The 26,669-nt window shown below is 40.5% G+C and overlaps 1 protein-coding gene across 1 annotated transcript; it reads right to left on the bottom strand.

The window, feature by feature from the left end:
* Positions 1 to 1,251: 1,251 nt before the first annotated feature.
* On the bottom strand, positions 1,252 to 25,691 carry tasp1 (taspase, threonine aspartase, 1). Its single transcript, XM_069145008.1, has 14 exons — positions 25,514 to 25,691; positions 24,963 to 25,173; positions 24,490 to 24,557; positions 22,605 to 22,673; positions 21,137 to 21,257; positions 20,246 to 20,330; positions 20,089 to 20,168; positions 19,889 to 19,995; positions 16,842 to 16,961; positions 15,771 to 15,849; positions 11,434 to 11,544; positions 9,532 to 9,639; positions 8,431 to 8,504; positions 1,252 to 2,672 (listed from the first exon to the last, which is right to left on the bottom strand). The coding sequence occupies exons 2-14, from the start codon at positions 25,123 to 25,125 to the stop codon at positions 2,580 to 2,582; spliced, it is 1,278 nt and encodes a 425-aa protein (XP_069001109.1). The 5' UTR covers positions 25,126 to 25,173; positions 25,514 to 25,691; the 3' UTR covers positions 1,252 to 2,579.
* Positions 25,692 to 26,669: the final 978 nt, after the last annotated feature.

The raw sequence follows: 26,669 nt of genomic DNA, 5'->3' as shown, positions 1-26,669 counted from the left end.
CATCATTGAATTCGCAATGAGCACTGGGATATTCTGTATCTCGGCCCAAAGGCCTCGGTGAACAAACCACGACGATACGATAAAATCCTGAGCCCCATGCACCGTCTGGTTTAACTGTCGGTGTGTGAGAGCGTTGATGTTAAGACACGGGCACAAAGTGGCAGGAACGGTGTGGAGGAGGGTCGGTGGCCCTGAGGTGGAGAGGGAGGGGAGCCAGCGTGAGCACGGAAGCTGCACGGCAGTGACTCGCTGTGACAGCACCGCCTGGCATGTGAGGACAGCAGGCCAGACAGGCGAGGCCGCTGCCTTTGATCTTTATTTGCTCCACCGTCTGTTTTGCATTTAAGAGCCGTGCTGAGCGCGAGGCATTGGATACACCTTGAATGGCTCAGGATCCCATCCACTTTTCTTTTTTTTTTCTTTTTAAAAAAAAAAAAAAAGACCCAGGATCCATTTTCAAAGCTGAGGGGATCCAGGACAGAGAGAGGGATGATGTTTGAGGGGGATGAACAGGGCACAGACGGCTCTGATGAAAGGAGGGTTCTCTATAATAACACGTAATCAAATGAGACTGGTGTACGTGTGGGTGAAGGGGCATGACGGACCCTCAGGATCAAACCTGGGTCAGGTGGCAGTGGAACAACAAACATGCGCAGCACCTCCACCAACCAACACGGTGATACTCCTCCTGACCTGTCAGATACATTTTGCACATTAGTGATGTCAAACGACTGTGACATGTTACACCTGAGAGGCAGACTGGCTGGATATCATCAATACGTGGTTCCCTCCCACCACCAGGCACGCAGGCATTTCTGCCTTCAGACGGTGAATATATTTATCTTCTATTGCACATTCCTTTCAGGCTCAAACGGTGGCCACGATCCAGAGACAGCAACTGGACAAAGTTTGGATTGATATAAATAACTACCCTCTCCAATCAGAGCCTCCAAATGTTTATTTATGACAAATCAAAAGCACTGAAAATTTTTGATCCCTCACCATTTCCTCTCTCGTGTTACTTCAGCCTTTCGGCAGAATTCTTTTTTCCACTCCACTTACTGTCCAGCATGAAATTTATTCCCACACGATACATTTTTTGGCAGTGTACACTTCAGATTATATTTATTCTGTCTGTTAGGGTCTAAACAATCTGCTCTCCAAACAGCACGGGTATCATTTTTGGAGGGAAAAAGCACGTAACATGTCTTCACGTCATGGAGTTTAAAAGACTAAAGACAGACGCAGAAATGTAGCAACATAGATTTTATTTACTTCTCGAGCACTGTAGAGAGCGGTGCACATATGATTTCTATAGCTTATACCATTTTATATTAGTTGCATTTTCAAGTAAACAATAAACAAGCTCTATTGTGGTTCGGTTGGGACTGGAAGTCTTCGTAACTGGGAGGGGGGGGAGGGGGGGGGGGGAGAAGGGATAAAAGCAAAAACCAGAGAAACTGATTAACCCAACCCAAGTTTCAATTCAGACTCTTTTCAAGTACAATTCTCAACAGCACCATTTCATGGGCTTTATGCATACATTAGTCTTCAGCTGTACTTCTTTTAAGATAGAAAATACATGTCTCTGTCAATGGGACTGTACAAATATAAACTGTGATTATTTGAAATGATGACTAACAGTCAGGTGTGGCGGTAGGGTTGAATGCTGCTACCTGAGCACATTATATATATATGTGTGTGTATATATATATATATATACACATATATATATATGTATAAGCATCAGTGTGGAAGTGCATAGCTTCCTGCTTCTTGATCACCTGTGAGAGAAAAGAAAGTGGCTTCCTGTAGGTTTTGTACATGCGGTTCACATTTTCAAACAAAAAGCAAAGCGTTCTATGGCTGGTTATAAAATCTGTCATGATCTAAGATGCACATTACGCTACATTGTACAGTACGCTGGAGGATTAATAACATATGTATGTATGAGTACGTGGAAGGTGGTCTGTACGTGTATCTTCACTGTTCGACTCTCACTGCGAGAAATTCTTCATTCGTGACGATGACCTTGAGTAGCAGGCATCCCACAAGGTGCAATGTGACATCTTTTTTTTTTTTTTAAATCCCCAAAAGTATTTTCAGAACAAAATAAGGTCTTTCATTTTGAAATTGCTAAAAGTTTGAAAATAGTCACATCTGTTCGGTAATAAAAAATAACATGAGCGTCCACCCTGTTTCCCTAAATTATAGCTTATATACAAAAGGAACCGCGCAACTTTTAGTTGGAAAAAATAGTAACAAAGGAAAACTGGTGCATCAAGGCAATGGTGCATCAAGTGTAATCCAGGTGACACTGGAGAGGTTGGTGGGGAGTCAGTCGGCATAGAGTACATGCTGGAGGCAGACAGTGGCAAAAGGGAAGTCCTGTAAGTGCACTAAGTCGAAGCTAACACTCCTCCTTCCTTCTTGGACACCTGTTAAAACAGCGAGAGCTTATTACTTCTGGCATCACAGAGGCTGTAGGGAGGTGTGCGTGTGTATGTGTGTGTAGTTTGTGTGTGTGTGTGTGTAGTTTGTGTATTGCTGAAAAATCCCAGAAGGAGGGCGAATGCGGTTCACTCCACGACACCCATCAGCCGACACACCCCTCCCTCGATGGCCAAAGACTGTCCAGGAACAGTCCCGGGTGGTAATCTGGATATGTGTGTCTGCAGGCAAGAAAAGGAAAGAGACGCACACGCACACGCACACGCACACACACACACACACACACACACACACAATGAGAAACCCATCAAAGAAAACACTGGTGGAGGGAAGAAGAAACGCCAACAGGGTTGTAATCTCATGGAATCCTATAAAATTTCAGATTTTTTACATGACAAATGCAGCAAATGTTAAGTTATAAAGAGGTATAAATCATAATGGAGTTTGTTTTTTTATTTATTAACTATAGCAATTTTTTAAGTGAGCATTAAAACTGGAACTAGCAGTGTGTGTAAATGAGCAGCAACTGTACACACATCTCTTCAGGGACACAAAAGAAGTTGAATGCACTTAGATAACACTTTATCACCTTCGCGGCCTCAAAGCGCTTTAACACTGTTTCCCATTCACACACCGATAGTGCGGAGCTGCCGTGCAACGTGCTCACTTGCTGTCAGGAGCAATTCAGGGTTCAGTATTTTGCCCAAGGACACTTCGGCATGTGGACAGGAGGGTCTGGGGATCGAACCGCCAACCTTTCCATTAGTCGGCAAACCACTCTACCATCTGAGCCACAGCAGCCCGAAGACACAACCCACAGGGTCCAGTTTGATAAATACATCAGATGTACGGCTTGCTAGATTCAGAACACGCTGTTCATTATTGAGGAGACAGCCCCAGAACCTGTTACGCCCGACACTGCACACAGCTCCCAGGGGGCTACAGGGGGCTACAGGGGGCTAAAGGGGGCTAAAGGGGGCTCCCAAACCACAACACCACAATTAAATGTTTGGTTGGTAAACAGATATGTTGTTGAGAAAGGATGAGAAAGACAAATACAAGTAAGAGCAAACGTCGCACTACTCCTGTTGCATCATGAGCTCGTCGCCCCGAAGTCCAACTGAGACAACGTTGAGAGAGAGAACAGACGGAGAGTGTTTTGTGTTTGAGCGGAGACAGAGCGAAGAGGAGGGAAGGGACAAACACAGCTGTGAGGACGGGAGTGATACTTCCACTGGGGGATCAAAGGTGACCGAGTCTGCCGGTGCCAATAATGGCTGTCATCCTCCTTCCTCTTTCTCTCCACATGGAGGGGAACACGGGCTCCAGCCTCGGGGGAGAGGAGCATCCACTGAATTGGCCTGACATCACTCCTCCAGTTGCAGGCGTCTACTGGTCTTTTTTGTGTTTGTTTGTGTGTGTGTGTGTGTGTGTGTGTGTGTGTGTGTGTGTGTGTGTGTGTGTGCGCGCGCAGGCCCCCCCCAGCACCCCGAGGGCAGCTGTCACTACAATGGGACAACAGCCAGACAAGGCCACGCACACATGGCAACACTCTGAGGGACTATTATGCCTCCAGTACACGTTTGTGGGTTCATCTTCCTCCCTTCATCTTCTGAGGATGAGGTTAAGGAAAGGCCTCGTTTAAACGGGTGTGAGTGAAGGTCCACAGCTGACTCATAATCTACTAATGGTGACATGCTAAATGTTTTCCTTTTGAAGTTTGCATACCAGAGGGAAAGAGCTTTGCGACGTTCTTTTAAATCCCTACCACATTTAATATGCAGCTGAAAACACACTACCGGGCACGATTACTCGCTGGCAGTGTGAACTCCGTGTCGTTTGCAAGAAAACGGTGTCTGACGGTGACACCGACGCGCCCGAACTCTCACTCCTCCAGTCCACCTCGTGCCATATGTCCGGACCTTAATTTGGGTTCAGGCTGACAGAAGGGGCAGCGCGAGTGTGAGGAAGCAGGAAGAGTCAAAGGCTTACGAAAGCAAACAAGCGAGTAATTACACCACCGCAGTGCGAAGAGCGCCGCGTGTCCTTTACACGCTATGATGCCAGTGTGTTTCTCCAGGTTGCAGGGACAGAGCGGTGAGGAAGAGGAGAGCTTCAGGCTGGGGAGTCACACAACAGATGTCCCAACACTTCTGCAGCATCAAGTCGTGTCAACGTCAGACAAATAATGTTGTAAACTTGTGTGCAAGTTCATTTGCGGTCACACACAGGCTTGTGGCTGCATTGTGTCAACCTTTACAAACACTTTGATTTTATACTCTATTAGCGTGCAGCGGATCTTTGATTCATAACTTAGCTGCATACATATCTTTGGGCTGTATGTATCTATTTATGTCTGTTTCTGTGCATGTACATTGAGAGCCAGCTACAACCGAAGTCAATTTCCTTCTGTGTGTAAACATACCCAAACAATAAAGCCGATTCTAAATCTGAGGAGCAAAAGCTTTTTAAATCGTTTAATGATTCTGCGTCTGGCGACAGTCTATTGAGAATTGTTTTTAGTCATTGCATCCGACTGGGCGTAGACCTCGAGTTCATTTTGAAACTACTGCAGCAGCCTTTAACCAATCAGCATTGACCACTACATGACAAATGTTGCGTGTCGAAACTCACCAAGCTGTAAACAGCAGTGTTTCTCCCCCAATGTGAGCAGAGTGCAACGCCATGTTGGTAAATGACCATTAAAAGATTATTATTATTTTATTTTTTTTAAACAATCATTTTATGCATTGTTCTTGTTCCGGCTTATCAGACTTAGCCACACCCACTGGTCTCTGATTGGCTGGCCCTTCAGAGTGGCTGTTTATACGAACAGGGTTTCCAGACTATAGTCACAGTGTCAAAGTAGTTTTGAGTCATTTCAGTGGGTGATGATGGCCAACAAATTATCCTTCTCACTTCAGTCACAAACGCAATCTCAGTAATTTAACACTGATTTCTACTGATTTGAAGATTGCCAGTTGGTGGGTGTAATACCCATCTCAACATCTCACTCATAATGTGCAGAAACATCTCTATTCCAGTTCAGTTTCTGCTGTCTGGAGTCCTTGTTGTGGAATCCATGTTTACAGAATCAGCACAAACTAATTATAAAGTCAGTGGGGCTGAAAGAAGAGCAAAGACATGTCTTATTATGTGACAGCTGGGCTTGATAGACAACAACAACGACAAATGAAGACACGCAAACCTACAGTGAGCCTGTTGTCAGCTTGTTACGCGATGACTGAAGTGACCACATGACAGGACGACGGCCGAGTCAAAATATAATATGAAAAACATCGTTTCATTGTATGTGTCAGAGAACAACAACATTCTTTGGTGATATGAATGTGTTTAGGAGCGAAAGAAGCCACACATTAACACCACAGTGTCGACCAAAGGATAAATTTAGGTACATAACAATGCTGTTGTTTTTGTGTTTGTGGTTTTCACATTCTTTTCTTTTAAAATAAAATTAAAAGAAAAAACAATCACATGCTATTTATTCTCCTCGAAGGATGGATGATAAAAACAACATGTACCGTAATAAAAGACATTTGTCGTGGAATACACAAAGCAGACAATAACCAGGAGGCTTGAATTGCACGCCATTTGATTTTCTCGAGGCTTGCACAATGTGAGCAGAAAAATCTTTATAGTGGTAATGACGTCCAGGAGGAGGAAGCAGGGCCGCGGTGCCGGTGTTGTGGAGCCTGCCTTTCTCTTTCATCTGTCCAATCACGACAATCATAAAACAATAGTCTAAGTGTTTCAGATGTGCAGCGAATGGCTTGTCCGTGCCGCTTTGTGAAGCTCTGTAAAACACAGCTCGACGTTCTGATGTCCGTCCAGCGCAAACACAGGTGAATGTTTGAATAAAAACAGATGCTCTCACTCTGCTGCTACTTTACAGTCTAATGTCAGGAGGATAGACACACTTAACTCTCCTCAGAAAAAACATCCGACTGAAAAGTAAGCGAGCAAATCCAACAGACCGCTTCACTCTCTTCTACATAATAAACACGTTCACACAATCAGAGAGTTAAAACACTGAAAGAGAAGAAGAGCTGCTACAATATGAATCCAATCTGACCTCTGTCCTGAATACTCCGGCTCCTGTGCATCAACCCTTTCATGTTCTCATCACAGCAAAGCAGTGGGAGATGGACTCCGGCTGGATAGAGATGCCCAGCTCAGAGGAATGAGAGGAATGTCTGCAGAGCAGCAGCTGAGGCTGTGGATGGATCTGGCTCTATATGATCAGCCGTCTCTGCAACCGGCTGCACAGAACATTTGCAATTGCTTAAATATGGATAAACTGTACATGCAATCTGTTGTAATGTAACAGAAACACCTGTCCTTATCAGGTTTTCTTTAATATGGTCAAGCGAGTCTTCCGGTGCTGCATGTTCTGCCCCCACTGTTGCAGTGAAAGACGGCAGGACGGACAATATTTTGCTTCTCAGGAGGATGCAGGTCCTCTGAAGACCCTTCTCTCATTCTTTTCTACTTTGAGGCAGAACGTCCCCACAGGTTTACCATCAAGGACTTGGACATGCAGGTGCCACCTCCTGTGCCTTCATGGCATTCACACCACAGCAGACATCATAACTGGAGCCTGAATGTCCCCTCCGTGGCTTTTTGAACTTTACCAGACTGGAGAGAAAACAGATGCTGTGCGCTACGACATCCTCTCAGTGGATGTACGTAGGCAGTGAGGCCAGCTCTGGGCCCAGTTGGGGATCAATGAGTGAAACCTTGTTTTGCACCCAGTGTGGAGGGATGAAGGACAGGACAGCCAGCTGCTCTGGTATGCAGATGGCGAGGCACAGAGGCACATCAGAGCTTCATAGCGTCAGTCCCACAACTAGCGGCTCAGTCTCCCATAGAGCAGTGTGAAGTTCGGTGGAGCAGCTGTGTTCTTGGGTGCACTCTCCAATATCACTGTGTCACCAACGGCCCCTCAGGAGGAAGTGGACACCCTCCCCTAAGAGATCCAGGAACCACTGCTGACAGATGATATTCCTGGATCTGCACCCACTGAGCACATTCAGTTTTATAAAGAACGTTTTGCTTGCATGTCTTAGTCAAGTGATGCTAGTTGACTGGTTCACCACAATAGATTTTAAAGGTATGAGAGAGTCACAGAGAGAGAGAGAGAGAGAGAGAGAGAGAGAGAGAGAGAGAGAGAGAGAGAGAGAGAGAGAGAGAGAGAGAGGGATGAGGACAAGTAACGAGGTGGAGCCAGGGGACTCAGGGCAAATGCTTTGAAATTTGAACCCAACTTGAATCAATAGTGCCCTCCCTTCATACAGAGTGACAGAGATACATCGGCCAAACAAATCAGTCGCAGCTGAGACTCCACTTAGAGCCAGGAGACCAATACCATCAAGCCCTACTGTTTAAGAAGTTACACTGGCTGGTTAAAAATCACATAATTTATGTAAAAAATGTTTTCAAAAGGCTCTAAAATGTCTTATTTTAGAAATCCTATATTGATATCACATCGACAGCATATTACTCATAATTTTGAGCACATTACTGAGCAAGAAATAAATACACATTAGTAATTTTCACAGAAGGAACAACAAGTAGCTAAAAAAAAGATTTAATTCATACCATTCAGCTATATTTCTGCCATCTGGAAGAGTTTATACAAATCTTCTGCATTAAACGTCATAAAGGTTTCCTTATGATCCTCTAATTAGCATCCTGTATCCTAGAAAATATGATGTAACATAATTTTCATAAACTATCCAACTAACTTTACAACTGAATATCAAAACGGGACAAACTACAGATAAACTAGTGGCCATACATGACAAAAAAACAACCTCTTTCAAGCCCCTTGTACTGGTCAGTGATGTCTACATTATAGTATTAAACAGCAGCTATCAAGAAAAAAGACGAAAGGAAGAAAAAGTGTATCCGACACTGATTGCAATACATTTCGGTTGTCCGGCTAATTGGGAAGCTCACCTTTGCTTTGCTGTCTTGGGCGGACATGTAGCCAACACACATGCTCTCTGTGGTGTGACTCCATAGGAACTCCACTGTGAATAAACACACATGAAAAAGGTTCAAATTAGTTAACCGGAGACAGTGTCTCAACATACATATATTATATAGAGATACATAAAGCAGGCAGAGCAAGGGTTCAAGAGTTCAAGGGTTCAACCTACATTACTGAGCTCAAAGTTCAATTTCACAAAGTGCATAGAAATTAGTCGTCTTCCGATTTGACAGAAAAGAACGCTTGGCAGGTGACTCAGTGGAGTAAGCTCTGAGTATGCCCTTTATCATGAAAATATATGACTGGGCGTTGTGACAGAACTGCAGAGGAGCTGCAGTCCCGAGAGCTGATTAGGTGTCCCAATTACAGCACCAAAAGAAAGTGGCTGACATGCTGCTTTATACTGTAAATCAACAGTTACAGTCCAGAGTCAGCATCAAACAAGGCTCTAACATCACTGACTAAGGGTGACTTTGGTGCATTTTATTATTCTGACTGACATAATGGATATTGTTGATACCACCTCACTACCACATGGGTATTTGCCATCATGTTTAATCTGGAATCCTTCATCAAACATCTGCTGCAGTTTGTCGATGAAGTTTCCATAAAAATATGTCAAAACTAACACAAAGAGCAAAAGGCAACATTAAAACCCTGTAGTAAGTCATATGGCTCAAACTTTGGACAGAAATTTGACTGAGTTAATTTCCATAATGGTAGCTTTGCAAAAACAAGGAGCCTTCTCATGAGCTCCAGGTAGAGAAACCAGATCCATCAATACAATCAAGCGAGCTGGGCAGCATCCAGAAGACCTCCACTTGTCTGAAGATTAGCAGTTGATTCCGTAGTGGGAGGTCTCTGTTAGAACCTGAGATGAAGGGTGTGAAACCAGAGCCTGATTGCACAAGTTAAAACACGGACCACCTGCCAGGAAAGCCTCAGTGCCTCCTCCCCCTCCTCCTCCAGTCCATCTAATGACACATTTTTACATATTTAAGGGCGAACCTTCGCCCCTCATCCTCTCAGCCGTTGACGTTTGAGTGTGATCAGACTTCAAATCTTACCCAGTATACCCTGAATATTTTGAGATGGCTGAGCTTCCATGCATCTGCAGCACCGCAAGACGATTACTCCACCCAAAACTCGATCTTCGCTGGCCAGGAAGGGTGAGCCTGGACACACAAACAAAACAACGCGCTTGCGATGATGAAAGGTAGAGTAAACATGACAGAAAAAAAAAAAAAAAAATCTCCTCAATCAATAAAAATGTCTCATACTCTAAATTCTCCATCGCACCAAGAATAACACATGAAAGAAAAAAAATGACAAAACACAACCCTTTCAATCAAATTAAGGTGATCTATGAGAAAAAAATCTTTCCACTCAAGTTGTTTGCCTTTATAGCCAAGTCAAACAACTGAAAGCAATTATTCTGTCTGCATGTATTTATTATATTTAGCAGACTGTTAAATAAAAATATTTCACCACATTTGTGCGGCCTGGATACGGCAGTACATAATAGAGTTCATGACAGGTAGTATAATTTTTTAACTCTTCACACTGTAGGCACTACTGTAACACAATATACCAATGAAAGAATAAAAACTATCTAGCTAAATAAAGCTCAAATACTGTGTTCAAGCTTACTTGAATAAAAACAAACAGGAAATTCAGCGTGTGGAATGAGCACCTTTCTTGCATCTGAAGAGGCCAACTTGAATGAGGTGTTGTGTACTCAGAAAAATAACGTGGATTGAGTGATTATTGTGGTGCAATAAAAGAAAAAAGGGATTCGTTTGGAACAAACTATAAACAGCGAGAGCGTAAAATGCCTCAACACAGCAACACGCAAAGGAGAAACAGGACCACTTGGTGCATTTGATGAGAATATTGCCATGTCTGCATTCCACTGTTCTTTTGTTGCTGTGCAGATGAGCTGATTTGGTTCCATGTCGTAATGTTCCCGTCGCTCTATAAAACTTTTTTTTTTTTGGTGTGTAACTTGGACAACATTCACAACATCCTATTTGTATTTGTTTGACACTTTAAAAAAAGGCTCCGAAATTTCTTTTGTTAAACTTTCCATAATCACTCTGATGTCTTTGTAGGTTGTAAACATGAGATCAGTTCAGTTACTGCTGTGAGGTTGACAATTATTTAGCCAATAAATGAATGGGATTAAAGTATTTTGTAGCAGGTATATAAATTACTGTATTATAGAAAAAAATCTGAAGAAAACTTTAGTTTTTGCTTTCATTAAAGATGTTCAATTAAGAGAACCTGACAAATGTTGGTCGTGGAGTGAGACTGGAGGCCTCACTCAGCTTCCATGTCACATCGAAGTCACAGACACAGTTATCATTTGGTTCTGCTAAAGCAGGATTTATGGAGCTTTATTTAACTTAATGTGAGTTTTGAGAGGAAACAACAGAAGAATTAACTTCAAACTGGCTTCATTCAGCCAGTGCTCGGTGTTACAGATATCCATGACAAAGTCGAACTGGGACGGAGTTCCAAAGGAGGCCAGAACAAGGCAGAAACCACCACATGTTTCCACATGTCCTTTCTTCCTCTGCTCTGAGCTCCCAGTGGTCACTCAGATGCGCAACAAACGCAGTTAACTTTCAAAAACTGACCACTTCTGAGAATATGGCAAAAAAATTACATCTTCACATAAACTTTCAACAAAACAATTATGTCTTCCAAAATTATCTGTGGCTGTCAGCTATGATGGTGTGGAACATTTGAAGGTCCTGTTTAAACACTGAAAGGGAACCATAACTCAAAAGCCGTCTCCTCTGATTCTATTATTTCCAATGTTTCCAGTTGTTTGCTCGTTCCTTATGTTATGCAACATCTGTTTGTTGAATTCTCACAAATGTGTTTCTCACAAACACGTTCCTGGCTGGCAAATGTGAGTGTATGGAAAGGAACAGTAATCGGGGCTACATGCGGGGGTGACTCACTGATGAACTTGTTTTGCATAGCCTCGAGCAGCGCTTGGTGGGCATCTTCAGATTGCATGGCAGCAGAGCATTCCCGTGCCAGCATGGTGCGAATCAGATGCTCTCCACAGCCTGGCAGAAGACACACACACACACACACACACACACACACACACACAAACACACAAACACACGACAATTGAGTTAACCTTTAAAAAGCTGTAGCACATTTTAAAAAGCTGTTACACATGTAACCTAAACCACTTTTGCCCAAGAATCCAAGCCACATAAAAAAAATCTGACTTTAAAAACACAACTTGTGTTTTGTAGTAATCACATCTTGAGGTTTTACATTTTATGTGTGAACGTTGAATAGATCTGTATGTTCAAGCACTTCCTGATTACCATTTGTAACGCGACGCTTTGATATTGAAACCTTGTTAAAAACATTGCTTTTTTTTCTATATATATCTGTTTATTAGGTTACGTCATGGAAAATATAGTGAAATTATAGGATTTGGTTTTTCAGCACATAATAATAATTTAGTGCTACTGCAGTCATTTTGGCATTTGTTATAGGAGTAATTAAGCATTATTACATCAGGTTAAGCTGACAGCATCTGAAGGTTGCCAAGTACAGCTGCCTGGCTCAAGGGCACATCAACAGTAATTGCTGAAGGAGGGTTTGTGTTTCACTTTTCCCTGCCCCAATCCCAGCTGGTCTGGGAATTTGAAACAGTCAACCACCCAGTATTAATTCCACTTCTGTAAACTCTGTTGCTCGAGCTGGCTCTCTGTGTAACTGCAGGGTGTGCATGCGTGCTTGCAGCATGTATCACCATTACCCATTTACGCCTCATTTTAATTGGTTTTAAATGTATATGGCACCATAATATGTATTTGTAAGTGTCCTGTTGGGTTTAAATGGTCTAAAATATAAAGTATTTATATGTGGACATTAGACAGTAAGAAACTATTTTTATTGGACCTTACAGAGGTGTTAAGACATGAAACAGGATGACTGTATGCCCAATGTACAACTAACCATTTTAACGTTACTTAAAGTACACAGAAATATAACTGAAGGAGAGAAATTATGTGTTAAACATTTTATCCATGCTAAAATCGAATCTAATCCCCTGAATTTATTCGAATAAAATGGGAGCATTGCCAGCGGGGTGAGCTCCAGTTGGCTCCAGTTAGCACCTGAATCTGTCTGATCCTCTTCATTTATGCTGCATGTGGTAAATAGTCCAGGGAGAGAAACAAAGCATTTTGTTAAGCATTTAGGCAAACCAGGACCAATAAAAAGCATGGGCAGCCTGCACAGTGTCTCACTTTACCCTCGACCACTTCCAAGTCAAAAACATAGCAGGTGTGCTGTTATATCATAGATTATGTACTATTTAAGGCTCAAAGGACAATCATCAAAACCATTACCTGGTTGTTGCTATGGTAAAGACAGACACTGATTGCATGCTGCTTCAAGTATGCCCGTACGCAGGAAAAAGAAAAGAAATTGAAAAGTGAAACACATCTGGCAAGGGCTCCTGTGAAAACCTATAAAGGCCGAAGAATATAGCCTCATTGTTTCTGTAAACACAAATGAAGGCCCTGTAAAAAATCAGGTAACTACAACAGAACTGAAAGCAGGTCAGTAACTGTGGAGACCGAATGCTGAGAGCAATTTGAAGTTCTTTTTTAGGTAGAGCAGAAAGTGGGATCGGACACGCACTGTGCCTTTTGTACTGTTTACCATAAAGTCGTCCGTCAGAGAGGAGGTGGGTGTGAAGGCAGCGCAAACACAGTTGAATTAAAACTGCTGCAAGCAGCCCGGACTGAGGCAGCGACTCACCAGAAGAGGGTTGTAAAAAGAATGAAGCCTACAAACGCAGACACAGTAGACAATAACCAACGGCAGTGAGAGTAAACAGTGAAGTTTGTGAGCTCTCTCGCTGGCCACAGCAAAGTAGAGGCCAGATGAAGCAGTAACGCAAAGACCCACATGAGCTGCATATTACAAATGACATATTAGAAAGAATGGAAGGGGTGGCAGAGAGGGGAGATGGTCTGTGGATGATGTTGGTGAGGTGAAGGGAAGAAAGAGTGACATAAAGCGTGAGCATCATACTCCTGGTGTCAGGATGAAAATTATTGTTTTTCCTGTTTCTTTTGATGGAGGCGCCTTTCATGTTAGGAAATTAAAAACAGGTGCTGTACTGGAACACACATTATGCTCTGTGAGCCCATAAGGCTGGCTGTTTTGTAGTAACATCAAAGGCAAAGCCACAATATAGGAAGACAGGATGAGGTGAAAATATATACAGAGCAAACATCTACATTTGATCTGCTCAGATATTTGATGACGAGAAGACCGTTACCAGGTCGGTGGTCTTATACTGTTGCGTTAATGCAACAGATCAGTTTAAGCTGCACACGACAAGCAAAATAACAACATCTTGAGGTCATAGATATAAAAATACAGACCAAAATTAACATCAGTCTAATGAAAATCGCGAGGATGTTAATAATGGTATATTAAAGGGATTTCCTGTAATTTTCTCTTGCAGTGAAATGTACTGCAGATGCAGGAATACATTTAGGTCTTCTAGATATTTGGCATTCCAGAATTTTGTTTATGATATCAGTACAGACTCCTATGAATTGTTAATGTTAAATAATTGGGTTGATATAAATGTGTTGTTGCTTCTCCGACCCTAAAAGAAGTTTCTGGGCATCATATATTCAACAAAGCTTTAGTGCAGGGTAAAAATGTGCTAAATGCTGGCTATATTCATGGCCCCAGTACATACTGTCTAACTCAAGCTTCAGCCTGTCCAATTAAATCAGCTCATCTGCACTGAGATGCATTAGGCTACAGATCCCCATCAAAAGGTTTTTAATGTTACCCAGAAGCTATGTCGCAGACGTCTACACATCGTAAAGACGTGGACTCATGTAGCCGCTCCACTTCACATTCTACACCAGACAGCTCAGACCCAGAAATGTTGCTTTCAGCTAAAAGAGGCACATATTCTCATGTTTGAAAGGTCTAAAGGATGGTTGTGTATGTTGTATAAACATGTTCAAGAAGAATGGAACTTGTTTTCAAAATGGGAGACTGGTCCTGAAAGGGAAGGATGTTTGTGTTCAAATATACATACATTAGTTAAAGCCCTAAAGAGCCAGGGTCTTGGTTTAGGGTTAAAGAATTAGGCTTATGCAGACATTATGAAATTGTATGTCTTTAAATACTATTGAACTAATCTAAAATAATGCTGTGCCAGGTGTGCACCTCACCATCTTCAGCCCTGTGGATTATCTGTCTTTTATTAATCACAAAAACAGCTGCTCTAAAGGGCTGCTTTTCTGTTCAGATAATTTAGGGCTTAATTTGTTGCATATACTTTTATTTCCTCCAGAAGAGTAAAAACTCCCAAAGGCAGGGTTGACCCACAGAATGAGTTTAATTGTCTGCTGTAGTTGTGACTTCATCTGGACATGTTCAGGTCATTTGAGCAGATAAAGTTTCTCAGATTTAATTATCTAATGGAGCGTTTGCAATCTTTCCTCAATCTTATATCTATTTTGCAGCATTGTTGTGTGTGAAACGTGCCTGAATAGCTCTAATTTTCTGTTATAAGTCCATAACAATGTTTTACAGATTGTAAAATCTTAAACCTTCCACCCCCAGAGGTGGTATAACGTAAGTAAAAGCTTGTATTACAACATTACGAGAATAAGTGGTTGTACCATAAACTTAATTATTTTTAAATATTTTAAAACTTATACAATTTAAACAAAACTGATGCTGTCATGCTGGCTCTTAGATGCATAATCTTTTTTTTTTTTACCATAACATGCTATAGTTATATTGAAATTTAAAAGGTAATGCATATAATTAGCATAAGCAACTTCTAGGAAATGTAATAAGACACATAAAATACCAATCATTTGTACTAGCGAAGTTATAATCTGAATCTAGATAACTGCACTTGGCATATTTCCGGTTTTCCCACTACACTCCCAGCAGTTCTCCTTCTGTCATATCTACAACAGGTGTCCTATGTTGGATATCACTGCAAATCCAAGGAGCTTTGCAATGCACCTGGCATGCAGCTGACTAACAAAGAGTAGAGTATGATGACTCAATCAGTTGAGGAAGTGACTGCTGAGAGTCACTCAGCAGAAACAGTTGGAGGTCATCGGAAAGTATTATCAGGCTTTTTGAAGCTTGACTCATTGTTACTGATTCATATGAGCACCAAAACAAAAGGCAGGCTGGTGGTTAACTGTAGCAGTGAGAGGAAACGGTACACACAACCGCAAAGTAGCTTGTGCAAAATGAGCTGGTTTACCTGAGGTACTCACTGCTGTAGAGTAAGGGTTCATATTACAGGCATTTTCAGCCCAGCAGCCACATCCATAATGAGCAGCCTGGGAAGACATAGAAAAAAGAAAAAAAAAAATGTTTTAGATGAAGGGGAGTTTTGCTTCAGATTTTGGCTTCATATAATAATAATATATTTCATAAATCCTCTAACAATAACTATGAGTGAGTCTGGGTGGTCATTTCACCCTTATTTACTTCAGAGCTTTAACGACATGGAGCAGCATGCCGTGCTCACAGCTCTGTTGCTTTGAGCTTCAGCTTTTATAAAGATTAAAAGTGATAATTAGGTTTCATAGATTCGTTCTGTTTCTTCAGCCCCAAGTTGTTTTTTCCAAGCGGCTTTTAATAGAAACTGTTGACTTCCTGCAGTTGCCTCATCGTTAAAGACTGCACAGAAATGTTTTATTGGAATTGCAGCAACATTAGAAACTTGGGCTAAATACATGACTAAATTCATCTGTAACACATTGCATAATTAATCTAGACTATTTGCAATGAGACGCAAAAGTTTACCTTGATTATTCCAGCCGAAATGCTATACTAACAAAGCAAAGGGAGAAACAAAGGGAAGGGAATAGAAAGCTGGGAACTTCATTGTTATAACAGCTGCTTGCTGAAAACTCCAATCAGCTGCGTTCAGTCCTTCTAAAGGAGGATTTATCAGATAACGTTTGGCCATTGGAGGACATCAAAACTCCAAAACACACGGCCCGGGCACATTATCTCCTTACTAAGTTGTTAGAAGCAATTGGCAAGCCAAGTATTGGCAAGTGATTGTCTGTTTACACATCCAGCAGACACGCTCTTTCCATTGGTATTGTGGATACCACTTGATAACTGGAGGGAAATCCACACAAATGACTGACACGCACAAAGCAGCACCAAGTGCAAGTCAAGTGTACTAAAGAAGAACAGGTGTCTTATAGTAGGAGCCTGAAATAAAGGACCGGTTCAATCTTTAATGGAGCTACATAAAAATAGATGATTTTAAAGAAGTTGTTATGTGAATAAAGAAAAGGAGACAAGGTCTCTCTACCTGGCCGACCCTGCCGGGATGTTTCATTGCCAAGCCTCCACTGGACACCGCTGCAGCTACATTCCCTTCCAGGTCCACCACAACAGCTCCGACTGTGTCGAGGCACCCTGAGCCATTTTCCTACATCACAGTGAGGAGAAGAGTTACATGAACTGAAAAAATAATGCAGACAAATGGACATTTTTAAATTCGAAAGTTTCAGGCAATACAGAGGAGGAGAAGTCCAAACGCTGATATTCTGAAGTGGGGATGTCATCGTTGACTAAGATTATTTCCAAAATGAAGAAAGTACGGCCTGGATTTATGAATCACTCTTCATGTTTCAGAAAACTGTGCTGCTGTAATTCCAATCGGCTGTTTCCTTTCCTGATTGCAGTTTGTGTTGGAAGTGATTTGTTTGTGGACCATCATGAGTCAGGCTGCATGATAAATAGAGGTCTACAGGGTAAATGTGCGAATTGGCATTATGATACACGATCAGAACTCCACTTCTACCAGAAACTGAAGATCTTGATTAAACCTTGGACTAAAAAGGCAAAATGAAAAAAAAGAAGCAATGAAACAGCGATTCTCATCTATCTTATGCTCTCCTAATTCAGCCCTGTCTCCGGTCTTCTGAGGCCAAAAAGAACCAGAGCCAGCTATTTAGAAATGCTGCAAAGCCCATCCTGTCATACATTATCAGTGTCTTTAAATGAAAAATCCATAGTAAATAAGGACTGTAAAACTGGAGGGCATCTTTGGAGTTTGTCTGATATGCTTTACATTTCCTTAAACAACTCTCTGACTCTACGCCATCATGAGACAGGTGCCTCTACTGCACTGAAAAAAAAGAAAGGAAAGATTTTATTGCTTGGCAAAAAGACATACGGCATAAAAAGAACACTGTATGAAAATTAAAACCAGGCTGCAATAACATTTTTTTAGCTGAACCCCATCTCTAACCGCCTGTCGTGATACAACATGGAGCTATTTCCTATTAACTGACTTTATAGAACAATTCTAGATAAAGCCTATAAATCTGAATGTGCAATGCATGTGAACAGTAACTCTCAGAGAATGAGTTATGTCCAACAAGTCAGTGGTAGAGTAATTGCACCAAATGGTCACATTAATCTTAAACAGGTCAGGGAGTTCAGAGTAAACATGTAAGAGACAGATGAAAACAGAGGACGACTCAGTCTTTTGACTCATAAAGTAAACTAGCAGTTTAATCCAAAAATAATTATTATTTAGTCTTTCTTTTAATAGATATTAATATTGAGGATGATTGTAACTCAGCTAAATAAACTACAATACTATTTAAAATCCAGTCTAATGAAGCATATCAGCCTGTGGCCATTTACACGTTTTACTCTATTTATTACAATTCACATTTGGACCCAGATTAACTTTCCCACCCTCTTCTGTGCTGCCTCCACGGCTCGTGAGTCTGCTCTCAGCTCAGCTCATTATGACGCTGCTCTCCAGTTGTTGTGCTCAGGGCACTGAAACTCTGCACTAACTCTTGTCATCACTCTAATCCTTTCTTGGAACTGTCTGCACAACCCTGTAATGCCATTTGCTTTGATGGCCCTGTGAGAACGTGAGATCACGACTGACACAATATATCTTGATGTCTTGGTCGTGGAGTCCAACAAGTGCTGCTAAATCCAACTTGACGTTTCCTCCCCTTTTAATTTAGTTTGATACCACATGTCCCCCATGCATAACTGCTGGTTTACAATCTGCACAGTGAATGTGATAACATGACTTTTGGACCACACAAACTTCATCTCTAATAATGGTCTCGGCAAACCAAGTGATGTAGTCACATTCATGTTGAATTCTGAGTAAGGCATGTGAGACTCATATTTTCTGCTGGGGAAACAACATGCTCTTACTCTTGCTACTGCTGCTGCACCACTGTTGGTCTTCAAGGTCCTATATTGTATAAATTCTGATTTCTATTTGGTTATAAAGCTCAAGGTGCTATATAAATAATGTTAAAGTGTAAAAATGCTCAGTCCACAGGGAGATGTACACGGCCTGTATTCAGAGACTGTGCTGTGTGGATTTCATAAGTTTGCAACGTCACAAACTCATACCCTTTACATATGTCCACCCACTATCCAACTTTCTATGTGAAAAGAAACACAGGGCAGTCAATCTGTGGTGGAGCTGTCAAGCTGTTAGACCAAAGAATACCTGTGATTGGCCTGAATGTGCCTCATTCAGAGAGGAATTAGCCAATCAGAAGAAAAGGTACTTGATATCAATGTGCCGTAAAAACACATACACAGTCTGTTCTTAATAGAGCTTAAAACTCTGTTGGGAGGTTTTTTTTTGTACTTCAAACTACAAAAAATATCTTCTTTTGGATATAAATACTGAAAATAAACAAAACAAAAGTGTAAACTATGGGACTAAAGCTTGAAGTTTGATTTTATATGACAGAGGTTTGAACACTTTTCATCTTTGGTTTTGTTCCAGCACACCAACCCTTTACATATTGCACTCTGCTTGTTCTGTTCCTTTATAGACACAGTGGTAAGTGCATTCTGTGGAATACAGTCTTGTAATTATTCTAAGAAATAAAATGTACATTTTAATTCTAGAGAAATGGCACTGTTTAATTAAAGTGAAGTACTTTATGTGCCCACAGTTTTACTTTGTTATTGATTATTAGAAGGTACAGTCTTGTTGACTTCTTTTCTGATTACCATGGATTTTTTTTATTGTATTATCAACAATAGATTTCTGGAACTTGTCTAATGTTTTGATGTCTAATTAAATTTCTGATTAAATTTTAGTGGCCCAAACATTTGGTGGTACGTCACTAGTACAGAGCATTTTGTTCAGCACAAATAATGCCTCAGTCAGATGGTCAGATCTGAACCACTTATAGCAGCTATGGGATGAAGAAAACTACAGATCTGTCCCTCTGTCAAGAATGCTCCCTCAAAATCCTCATGAAGGGATCCATTTTAACTAAAGTGACGCTGCTCAGAAAGAATAGACTTATTGCTATTAAAATAATCATTATTAAATGATAACATAGTACTCGCATTTTCACTTGATTGTCGTCTTTTCTTTGTCTGAATATGTTCTGTGTCCATTTTCTCTGCCAGCTCCATCTTTCGTTTGTTCCTCTTGTAGGCAGATAAACTGAACTCTGGGTGTAAAAAAATATTGTTGTTCTTGTTTATTGACAGAAAATGAATTTCTCAGACAATGTATGTTTGCAAATCAGTGCAACGTTACTCACTGGTGGCCATTTTCTCCGAAGGGCACGGAGGTATTCCATGGCTGACTGCCCAATCATGTGCTCCTCGCCCAACTAAAAAGCTGAGAAAATAAAAATAATATTAACAAGTGGATATAATCACATCAACACAACATGAATTATTAAGCATTATAATCACCAGGGTGGTATTCTGCCAGCTGATAGTTTCCCTTTCTGTGACTCACTCAGTAGACGGTTTGCAACTAAGACTGGGTTCTTAATACCTGAAGGAAAAGTCAGAATTATCACAGGGCAAGCAGTTCATTAAGTGATGGTATCAGTGTAAACAAATCAAGACACTTAATTCGTGACTAGATTTTGTAAATACAAATAATATCACAGTAATCCTTCAGCCAAATCATTAATGGTGACATTATTTAAATCAAGGAGGCATCAACTCACTATATCGTGAGTTTCTGTCTGCATGTCAGGTTTCATTTGAATGAACTAAATGTTTTTGAGTTTTTGTCAAATCTGTGCTAATTTTGTGTTTATTGCTAAAATGTATTTTGTTTATCTTCACAGGCAATGTATGCACTAAGTGTTGCACATTTCTCTGACCTGTTATTTGCCGTTGTTACACAGGCACAGACATGAATGCTCCGATGCTTTTTTAAACCATGAAGCTGAATTCTGAGACCTTATGCGCAGGTTGGCAGGTATACATTTTATATCCCAGCCAAGTTTCATTCAGCATGTTCAAATTATATGGTCAACATCATGCAATGGTAATAAAAACAATCTGTTGTTTTCTGGATTAAATATTAAGAACCAGCTTTCACCCCTTTGGCTGTTGTTTGGACTTAATCATGAGGTCTTGTAAAAAAAAAATTAAAATAATTATGTTGAAAGCAGGTGGTCCCCCATTGTAAGGATTAATGATGCCAGTTACTCTGAGATAATAGAAAGTAAATTAGTAGAACATTTGACAGAAAGAGGTTTGACTCATTGCCATTAGGTCCAGGTGACGGAACTTCAGTGCCACAACAACATAAGAGTAGTGAGTATTCAAACATGTGTAGTAACTCACCACTAATGGCTCCTACAGCACCAAAATGCAGCGACTTTCCATCCATGATACTCGCATCGCATTCAATTTCCCCTGACAAATTAAGGTTGGAGCCCAAGCCAGCGTTTGTAAAAGGAGAGTCCTGAGAACAATTAAAACATGCAGTCTAGAACAAAGCCATAATTTTGATGAATCATATTGTAAGTGTTAATATTGTGAAGGAAAATCATTCTTCTTTTTAGTTTAGCCACAGGAAAAAGGGTCACTGTCTCATATGATCTTCAGTACTACTGTAATTGCATTTTGTCAGATTATACAGAGTCAATATGGCCTTTTTTACCTCAGAGCATCTTAGATAATTACTTTGAAACAGCTCTGTTAGAGGAAAACCACTATTATGATCAACGGAAAATCAAATATAGGATGAGGATCAAAGAAAGATAATTAACACTGTTTTGTAACATCATGAACCAAAAATTGCTGCTGTGGAGCCGCTCTCTGTAACACGATAGCAGTGAGACCCTGGAACACGTACTGTGTTGTCAATCTGCCAGACTGCAGGCGCTGTACAACGTGTCCGTCTGGGATAATGAGCTCAACACTGATTTTAGGACAAAAAAGCTGGGTGCTGAACGCCCCTGTGTTCTTTGATACCATCTAATTATGATGATATTTGGTTTTGAATCTATTTTGGAAATTTCACTCTAGGTTCAGTTCTTCGTGGCCTTCTCTCTGAGGGATTTTACCAATATAGTTGTGGACTGTACGCAGATTCACATAAATATTAGAAATGGCATTTTCACTTTTACAAATACAGTAAAATTGGTGAGTCTGTCTTTTCATGTGAGTCACAGTCAGCATGAATTACTTTCTACAAGTAATTCAGAACGTAATAAATATTTACTTCAGACACAAATTGACAAAGGTGCTTCATAATTACTGATTCAATATTTTCTTTGTTGCTCAGTTTGGCTTATTTTATATAAGTGGCTTAATTTTCTTGCTCTCGTTCAAGGTTTGAATGGTTTCTTTTGCCAATAACTTTAAACTAAAAGAGAAATTGTGAAAACTTCCCTTTTAAAAGAATATCAGTGAGGATATCTTCCTGTGACTTGTATGTATGGATATAGTATATTTGATTTAAAAACTCAAGAGCTTGCTATCTACATTTATCTGTATATTTTGAAACTACACAGAGCTCATCAGAGCTGCTGTTCTTTCTTCCAACCCTGCTTTGAGGAAAATCACCTCTTACATCATCCGACAGGATGTGCTCACATGCATCAGAAGCTGGAGCAGAATAAAGCTGCTTTGGATAAACACATACACATGCTGAATTACACTTCTTATCCTCTATTAAAGATTTCTGGATGGTGTCACATCGGGGACCAAAATAATTTGTTTTAAATGATGTAGATGAGGTGTTTCTGAATATTGAGGTAATAAAATATGACTTTATATAATCAATCCTGGATCCTAATCAACCAACCTCAAGTTCAACCAGCGCTGCAGCCACTGCCTCCACTGCGAGAGCCCCGGCTTTGAGCTGGTCCACAGCCTGGAAGAGACACACACAGACACACTGGTTGAAAGCACAACAGCTTTCCAGTCAAAACAACAAATTTGGATTGCACTAATTTCAGCATTTGAACAGTGTTTTCATTACCTTCCTTCATTTGAGCCAGTTACATCATGATATAAAGACAAATTCATTATTGTAACTCTATCCATAGCACTTACTTTTGTTTCCTAGCTATTATATGATCATACGGTAGTACATTTCCCAGAGGATCTACAGCATGCAGTATATCCTGCTAACAAAATGTCTTTAACTGAAAACGTGAACTCCTTGTCAGAAGTAACTCAGATGTATCACCCTCACAGAGCTCATAATACTAGATAAATGCGAGGCATTCAAAAAGAGTTCTGCATCCCACAGATGTAAAAGCTAAATTGATTCTTCAATCCGAAGAGTCAATCTCTTGCAACACATTGTAAAAGTTTATTGTGAAAATAATCCTTGTGAAGTTTTTACTTCTTGTGTCTCAAATTAATTTGGAATTAATCACATTTGTCTACTTAAGTTTTCACAGATCAGAGTGAAAGCAAAACCAACACCAAGATAAAGAACTGAATGAGGTTAGGAATAAATAAAACTCTTCATTTCATGCATGTCATATTTCATTATCTTTAATTTTAACAGATAACTCAAGTAATTATTATTGCTTTGCATGATATTTGCCTTGGAGAAGAAACTGTGGCCAGATTATGATCACTGACTCGCTGATTCTAAAGTAGGTGTGCGATGTTGTCTCACAGTCTAAGCAATTATGTTTCTGTTTTGTATGGTGCATCTTCTTCTTCATTTCATTAAATAAAATACATATTTGATTAAATAAATCCTGATTTCCCTCCAAAAAAAAAAAAATGATGTGTTCCTTTTCTGTGTATGTGCGATAAAACACACAGGCAGCACACTAAAAGGTTGTAACAAGGAACGAAATGATTTCTGGCATGCAAGGAAAAGACCCATTTTAAAAATGTGTTATTTGTCTGTGATGCAAAGTGCTGTGTCCTGCAAAAACTTGGAACAGCTCATTACCCATCAAACATTGCTAGCACCACAGGGTTGTTTTTCAGTTGAAAATGAATGAAACTAAATAGAAATACGTTATTGCAGAGAACCTGCATTAGAACGCAGAAGAACAAAGACTTCAACTCTGTGAGCAAATTCAGCCAAATGAAAACTGGAATGACTTCAGACAGGAACATTAAAGAGCTCAAGTGGAACAGCCAAAACACAGATTGGAATCCCACAAAAAATATGGAATGACAGTTGTTCACAGATGCTCCCGAGTCAAACTGAGCCAACTTGAGCACACATCAAGAAAAGCCCAATATCTTGATTTTTAAAGCTGAAGATGAATCCAAGACAGATACGAGTTTGCAAAACATTCTGTGCATCAGGTGAGGTGAAAATGAAGGTACTGTTTCTACTTCCCGACCCATTGGATCAGTTGATAGAACAAGATCAGAACAACTTCATGTGCAGAAATGTAGCACGGGGAAGTTTACATATACTTTAATATTTAGCAGTTTTAGTTAAATAACTTGTTCTCACACCACAACAAGTCAGAGCAAGTAAACTGTAAACGGTTGGACTGATTTAATGGGTTGACTTTAATGTGTGGAGGAAAGCTACTTATTGAACAAAAATATGAATGCAACACAAGACTGCACATTTAAGAGATACATTTCCTGATGTTAAACAAACATTGGGACTGATTATGTGCACAAACAGTACACAGTTATGTTGCTTGTTCGAACACACACGTATGCAGTTTGCTCTCGAAATGCTTATGAAGTCAACTTACTCGCTGGCAGGCTCTTTTACACACATGCTTGTATTCCTTGGCCTTAGATTCAGAATGGTATCCTGCTCCTGAAATGAAGAGGACAAAAAAAAAAAAGGGTTGACCATTCATAAAAAGATCAGTTAACCTCCTCAAAACAGGAAACTACACCATAGCTGTAACATTAAAACCACTGATGGGCAATACTGAGAGGCGTTCCTAAAATGGTGTTAACCCAATTCATTTAAATGGAAGTAACAAAATATCAGGAAGACCTTTCAGTATAACCCACAGCCACAAATTACAGTTTCCAAAATGACCATTTAAATAAATTAACTTCTATCTATCAAGTCAAATAACAACTGAACGTCACAATCTTGATGAGGGGATGATTTATTGCTGGGTGGTTGTATTGCACAAACCGTTTCACCCGTTTGTGGTGGTTTTAATGTCGTGGCTTTATTCAATACGCTATTTATGATATGTATACTTACCTGCATGCACTAAAACGAATCCACCCACACCTTTGGGCTTTTGATTCTTGCTTGCTTCCTGTTTTTTGGACCAGGAGTTGGTCAGGGGAGAGGAGGGTTGTTGCTCTTCAGCACACTTCATTAGACTTTCCATAACCCCTGCATCACTTGACAGGCCTATCATTGCCTGTCAGACAGCGGTGAGGGAATCATTTTCTTTTTAACGGCCCACCTGTGACAGGAAAACAAACAAGCATCGACTCGAGTGAAAAGATCATCCAAGTAGCATCTGTCTTGTAGTTAACGACGTCCAAACGAGCTCCGACCACGAACATCAAAATGTGCACACGACGTGTTTATACACGTCGCTCGTCTCATCAAACGTCAGTTTACGACAGCGATTTGCTCTTAACCACGTGTCGCTACGCACGTCATCTAGTTCCTGTTTGATGAATTAAAAACGACTCTCGTGGGCGAATAAGGACAAACACATGATGTCAAATCAAGCTTGTGTTGTTAGCTTGTTAGCCTACAGCTCGCTAACACAGCAGCAGAACAACCCTTTGACTTACAGTTTCCCCTCCGCTCATATCAGCGACAGACCTGCCCCCGCTGACCACAACGTTACCTCGCGTGTTTCAGAGACATGAACGATTCGCTGAACATGTAAATCTGCCCAAGACGAACTTTACTGTCGCACACTTTTCACTCCTCTGCGCTGCGCGTAACGAGTTACAGCTAAAGCGCATACGCAAGTACTTCCTGGTTCAGACACGCGTTGCTAAGGAAGTGCGTGCGGCGCAAACATGTACACGTGGATGAAACGACGCGAAATACGACTCGTATTGAAAAAATGATTAAAAAAAACAACCGCAGACTGTGGATAAAACGAGTGAAACGCATTTTCAGACCTTGTTCATGATTTCCCGATGACATAGAAAAAAAAAAAAAACATATAGAAAAAAAAAAGAGAAAGAAAAGAAATACATTGGGAATAAATATAATGAATGTAAAACACCAAACAGAAATTAATATCGACTGAGACTGAAAATCAAAGCACGTAGTTGAATTAACACAAAATGAAAAGATGTTTTTATAAATGATTTTACATTTGCATTTACATTTTTTTCAGAGGCAATTATGTAGGATTTTAGATTATGGTCCATCACAATTAATTGTTGGTCTATATTTTTTAGGGCGTCTTCTAAGGTCTTTTCTCAATTCTTATGTATGACTTAGTGTCTCTAAAAAGTGATAAAAGCAAAATCGAACTCTTTATCTTGGATTGTGATGTGGAAGCATCAATGGGCCATATTTTAAATTTAAAAAAATGGTTCTCCCATCAGGACAGGCAGAGTGACATCCTCATGAACTACAAAACTATAACTGGTTCAAGTCTGTTCATGGAGCATAGTTGCATGGTATCCTCGCTCTCTGTTCTTTTCACTTAGGTCCCTTTGTGTTGTATCATCATCCATCCTGGGGCCTTTCGTTCTCCCCTGGCTGTCGGTGCCTTAGTCCAGATTACATTACATTACATTTCATTTAGCTGACGCTTTTATCCAAAGTGCCATCAGTAAGTGCCATATTAAGCGCTACTAAAGTGCTACCTATTCAAGGTAAAGTCAGAAGAGGTGTGTTTTTAGTTTGCAGCGGAAGATGTACAGAGTTTCTGCTGTCCTGATGTCATTGGAGAGCTCATTCCACCATTTAGGAGCCAAGACAGCA

The sequence above is a fragment of the Embiotoca jacksoni genome, unplaced genomic scaffold (genome assembly GCF_022577435.1).
Source record: "Embiotoca jacksoni isolate LCO1_2020_lvr unplaced genomic scaffold, fEmbJac1.0.p SCAF_12, whole genome shotgun sequence".
NCBI lineage: Eukaryota > Metazoa > Chordata > Actinopteri > Embiotocidae > Embiotoca > Embiotoca jacksoni.
This window is presented reverse-complemented; position numbering and strand designations above follow the sequence as displayed.